Source organism: Vicugna pacos, chromosome 8 (genome assembly GCF_048564905.1).
Source record: "Vicugna pacos chromosome 8, VicPac4, whole genome shotgun sequence".
Taxonomy (NCBI): Eukaryota; Metazoa; Chordata; class Mammalia; order Artiodactyla; family Camelidae; genus Vicugna; species Vicugna pacos.
In genome coordinates, this window is record NC_132994.1 from 51,543,952 (window position 1) to 51,549,889 (window position 5,938).

The window sequence follows — 5,938 nt, forward strand, 5'->3', positions numbered from 1 at the left end:
CACTGAGGAGTTAATAAAAGGAAAGAAAATGAACAAGGTGAGCAAACAGGGCAGCTAAACCAAGGAAGAGCACAAATAGCATACAGAATATAAGAACATAAGATCTTCATGTAATTTTTATTTGTGGTCCTAGGGAGAGTCCAGTGTGAACTGCATAAATAGAACAAGAGTGAGCTGCAATAATAAAGGTAAAATTGGGTAGTGTGGGCACGTGCTTTGAAATTAACACGTGACTGCCGTGCTTCTAGTTACTGGGCAAGATCCAACAGGTCTGACTGCTTCACATAAAACAACTATAAATTTTGGACATAATCAAAAGGCAACTACCTGAAGGCAGTGGAGGGTGAACAGAAGCAGACAGATTGTGGTAGGAAGAACATGCATGAAGGATATGGGTTGGCTGGGGTACTCGTGGGAAAACTCAGTCCTTTTGGCCTGGAAATCCAGGGTAATTGTGGTCACTGGGGAGAGTGTGGGAACATCAGAAAGAAAAGAGCCAGATTGGGGGATCCCTAAATTCTGTCCACCTACAGCTCTGATTGACTCCTGAATGACACATATGCCAAGCAGACTGAAATAGTTTACATAAAGGCAATGGACCTAAGTTAAGAGGAGCTACCATCCAGGAAATATAGTCTACTAAAATAAAAAGAGATAATCCTTATCAGAGAAAGTAACTCAGAACCAAATGGAGACCAGCCTTGAAAATTCCCCGAGCAGATAAAACCAGTTTAGTCACACAAACAAAGCTTAATTTAGCTTATTTTGCAAGACTAACCTGACCTGGGTCTTTCTTCCCTATGCCTGTAGAAATAATAAGCAAAACTTGAACTATTTCCAAAATTCATGTGAAGTAACCACTAACCAATTCCCTTATCATTTAAGGACATTCTATTATAACAATCACTGTGAAGAATAAAGTCACTGCCTTCTCAATAAGGGGCTTTATAAAAATATACTCCTGAGCTTTATGCCAAGTTTTGATCTGAGTGCCTTTTGTTTATGAAATGTCTTTTGGTGTGTGCACAAGAAACTTTTCCTAATCACTGCTTTGATAATTTGTTGGCTTTACTTCTGCTATTTCTAAACTTTTAACGAGTCTCCAGAACGTAATATTCTAAATGTCTAGAATACAATCCAAAATTATCCAACAAACAAAAATCCAGGAACATGGGACAATGTTCTCAAGAAAGAAGAAAATCAATTGAGACCAACCCTGAGATGACAAACATGAACTAGGAGACAAGGATTTTAAGGCAGTTGTTTTTAATTACCCTCAGTGAAGTAAAACAAAATATGCCACCCACAAATGAGACGTGGGGAATCTCAGCAGAGAATTGAAAGCAGTAAAACGCCAAGTGAAAATTCTAGAACAGACAAAAGTATAGTATTTGAAATAAAAGATTGCTAGATGGACTTAGCCAAAGGGAAGTTACAGAGAAAACAAGTAGTTGAAGTTGGAGATAAATCATGAGAAATTATCCAATATTAAGAACATACAGGGATAAGAAGATTGAAAAAAAAGAACTCAGAGAATTGTTAGATAATATCCCATGGTTTAACATTGTGTAATTGCAGCTCTAGGAAAAGAGGAATAAGATTATAGAACAGAAAAAAAAACGTGAAAAACCACGATTTTATACTCTTTACCCAGATTCACCTATTAAAATTTTTCTCTGTGTTCGCTTTGACTTTTTTTTCTCTCTCTATCTGTGTATGTATGATTTTTTTTGAACCATCTGCGGGTAAGCTGAATATATCATGGCCCTAAATATTTCAGTAACTCAACATCAATACAATATTTTAGCAACTACTATTTTATCAGTTGACCTGATAACTTATTCCATTGTAGAGTTGCATATTTCCTTTCATTTTCTTGCCCTTTATTCTCCTTTATTCTTGGAATCTTCAGTCTTTTATGACATAGACATTTTTGAAAGACTATAACCTTCCCACCTTTTAAAAACAGAATGTTTCTCAATTTAAGTTTGTCTAAAATTTCTTCACGACTAGATTCCAGTTATGCATTCCTGGCTAGAATACTGTCTGCCTCTCAGGGTATCTATCCAGAGGCGTGCTTGGCCAGCTTACCTTCATTGGTGATGCGGATTTGGATTGTATGTCAAGGTCTTGTTTGATTTATCCCCTGTGTAGCTATTATTTTTTCTTTCTTTGAATAAGTAATCTCTGGGAGAGAACACTTTAAACCACATAAATACCTGATACTCATCAAAGTTCCCTTCCCATCCCACCAGATTTTGTATCCATGGATGATTCTCGCCCAAATCAATACTAATGTGATGGTTCCAAAATGATGATGTTTCCGCTGTAGCGCTCTCTCCATATGTATCAGCTGGCACTTGGTTTTCTACTGTAATAAAGAGCCCTTTATCTATATCTGTCTGTCTGTCTATCCATCATCATTGTACCTTTTTCTCTAATCAGTGTAGCGTCACAGATTCCCATTTTCTTCTAATGACTTATAATTTTTTTTTTACTCTCTCTAATTATTTTAGCACTCAAATTGTCCCACATTTGGCCAGTGGGATCCTATTCATGTTGTAACAGTGTCCTTATGAAATGCTCTAACATGAAAGAAAAAATTCTCTCCCTCAGTTTCTGATATAAAAATATGTTCCAGCTTCTTCCTGTACTTTCCCTGTCCATGGGTTGGATGAATCATTTCTTTGAGAAACTCTAGCTCCTTTTGCTGGTGTAAAGTATTAAGCACCAAGATGTGGGTCTTAGGAGTGTTCATTACTGCTCAAGTGTCTTTGCTTCTAGTGAAGGGCAAGTTTTAAGACAGTCTGTAAGACTGAAGGCTGCTATTTTAGGGCCTACGTATAAAGACCTGAGAAAGGGGTCACTCTCCTTTTGCACAGCAGCAGCTTTACTTGGGCACCAGCAAAGTGGGGCATCTAGAGCTTGAGGGGAGATGGCACCCCTTACATAGACACTCAGACTCTGAGGCAGGGCACCATCGATGATGGCAGTGAAATTCCTTGAGCCAGCTCGGGAGTAAACCAAGGAATGTAGTGGACATTATCAGGAGAGCGGGGGCAGAAATAGAAACCATGGGGGATGTCAAAAGGCTGACTTGTGAGCACATGGACACACCCATCTGGGGAATCCCTAGAGTAAGTAAGGAGACTTGGATTTAGGCCATTAAACCAGTAAGGGCTTAAGTTAACTATAAATTTGAGAAATAAAAGTAAAAATGAATTGATTTAAAACTCACAGACTAGAGAATCCTGAAAATACCATGGGTGTTTTATACACGCATACATAAACATTTAAAATTCAGGCTAGTGAAGCCTATTAACTAGAGAGTACAGATATTTAGATAAAAGATACACATGTGTATGTACGTAGCTTTTCTTTTAGCATCCTGCACTTTCAACAGAGGCCAGACCTATGATGTGAGATAAATGGCAATAAAAGTAGTCTAGTCAATAGCTCAATTAAGATTTGGTTGCAAGGCTGCACCTTTCCATGGTTAAATGAAGTAGGAAAATAATTAGTAACTAACTATTGTTGGTGAACTCTGCAAACTGTCTGAAGACTGTATCCCCACTATAAAAAGAAAGAAATAAACAAAAACAAAAACAAAAACCTGGAGAAATCAGCTTGGTGTCTACTTGAACTTTGGATGACTTAGTGTGAAACCATTCCCACAGGAGACATGACTAATCTAGAAACACACCCCGCTCCCAACACCACCCCCAAGACCATCCTAAGCGTCGCTTGTTCCTCTCTGGTAGATTTAAAAATGTACTTTGTGGTTTTTTTTTTTTAAGGATGGGAAGGTGAGGGAGGTAAGTTGTTGCTTATTTTAACCCATCATCAATTTGAGACATTTAAGACATCTGGCTATTAGCCAGGAAAAGACTTACACACTGATTATATATTATTATCAATTTGGTAAGAATAGTTCTCTAAATCATCTCAAGTTATCCAACATGAAGAAATACAGGAGGAAAAAGAAACCCTAGAAACTCTGAGAATACAAGCAATAGGAGAAATATATTCCCCAAATAAGTTTGGCAGGTTATAATGAGTAAATGTTTCCTCAGTCTTTACACTCTATACTGTAGGGATTTTTGAGGCTATAATTTGAAGGAGATGTAATTTATTTCTCCCTTCTTGAAAAAATAAAGTGCCGTTTGTCATTACTGTGGAAGGGACTACTCGAGGGAGATCACTTAGTAAATAAAACTCAGCCTTTGGTAGCCTAGTTAGTTCTCAACTCAGGTGGTTACAGGTGAAGGTTTCAAAAAGTACAGTAACACAAAAAAGGGATTTTTCTAGTAATTAGCTAATTACATTCTATAAAATATATCATTGGACTAAGTATATTGTCAGCCATTTATCTAACACTAAATTTGACTATAATTTTAATGACTTTCTGCAACAAGTTCCCACTCTAAATATATTAAAAGCTTGGGAACACTTTTGGAAAGACCCAGCGATAGTAGTTAATATGTCCCCCTAAAATGGTAGAAAAGTTACCATCTTTCATTTTTAACTAGATTTTTTTTTCTCTTCCAGAAGCTTTTGAAATTGCCATCTCCTTGTTTTAAATTGCTTGAAATAAGGAATCTGAGAACTTTAATTCAAATAAGAGGGCAATGGTGAACAGTTTCTCCCAAGCTGAAGCTGTGGCGCTCTGCTATGAGAACGTGAATGGATCCTGTGTTAAAACTCCTTACTCCCCAGGTCCTCGAGCAGTTCTGTATGCGGTCCTTGGTTTCGGGGCCGTGCTGGCCGTGTTTGGAAACTTACTGGTCATTATTGCTATTCTTCACTTCAGACAGCTGCACACACCTACAAACCTTCTGATCGCATCGCTAGCCTGTGCGGACTTCTTGGTGGGAGTGACTGTGATGCCCTTCAGCACGGTGAGGTCTGTGGAGAGCTGCTGGTACTTTGGGGAGAGTTACTGTAAATTTCACACATGTTTCGATACTTCCTTCTGTTTTGCTTCTTTATTTCATTTATGCTGTATCTCTATCGATAGATATATTGCTGTTACCGACCCTCTGACCTATCCAACCAAGTTTACTGTCTCTGTGTCAGGAACATGCATTGTTCTCTCTTGGTTCTTCTCTGTCACGTACAGCTTTTCTATCTTTTACACGGGGGCCAATGAGGAAGGGATTGAGGAACTAGTCGTTGCTCTCACCTGTGTAGGAGGCTGTCAGGCTCCTCTGAATCAAAATTGGGTTCTGCTTTGCTTTCTTCTCTTCTTTATACCCACTGTTGCCATGGTGTTTTTATACGGGAAGATATTTTTGGTGGCTAAACATCAGGCCAGGAAGATAGAAAGCACAGCCAGCCAAGCTCAGTCCTCCTTAGAGAGTTACACGGAAAGAGTAGCAAAGAGAGAGAGAAAAGCTGCTAAAACTCTGGGCATCGCTATGGCTGCTTTCCTGGTCTCTTGGCTCCCGTACATTATTGATGCTGTGGTTGATGCTTACATGAATTTTATAACTCCTCCTTATGTTTATGAGATTTTAGTGTGGTGTGTGTACTACAATTCAGCTATGAACCCCTTGATATATGCTTTCTTTTATCCATGGTTTAGGAAGGCAATCAAACTTATCGTGAGTGGCAAAGTCTTAAGAAGGGATTCATCAACAATTAATTTGTTTTCTGAGGAAGCGGACATCGGTTGACGCAATTACCACAGGGATTTTAAAACTAACGTGGGATTAAGGTCAAGCGCAAAATTAAGCACTTGGATCTAGAGAGGCAAGTGTGATCATGACGTTACATTCAACAGTTAGTTGTTCTAAAGTATTTGTCGTCTTCCTATATTTTGGCATTTTTTAAGACTTTAGCGATAGATGAATAAGATTTGCTGATTACTTCCCATTTAGTATTTTTTAATGCTTTTCTGATTCTCTGCTTTTCTTTGTCTCTGAAATTTCTCCTTGTT

General features: G+C 38.2%; 1 protein-coding gene across 1 annotated transcript; it reads left to right on the forward strand.

Annotated features, from left to right (window-relative positions):
- Positions 1 to 4,615: 4,615 nt before the first annotated feature.
- TAAR9 (trace amine associated receptor 9) lies at positions 4,616 to 5,675 on the forward strand. Its single transcript, XM_006200124.2, has one exon. The coding sequence runs from the start codon at positions 4,629 to 4,631 to the stop codon at positions 5,673 to 5,675; it is 1,047 nt and encodes a 348-aa protein (XP_006200186.1). The 5' UTR covers positions 4,616 to 4,628.
- The last annotated feature ends 263 nt before the right edge of the window (positions 5,676 to 5,938 follow it).

Bases quoted from the DNA above. Each gene is read 5' to 3' on its own strand.
- TAAR9 (XM_006200124.2), top strand. From the start codon at position 4,629: ATGGTGAACAGTTTCTCCCAAGCTGAAGCTGTGGCGCTCTGCTATGAG.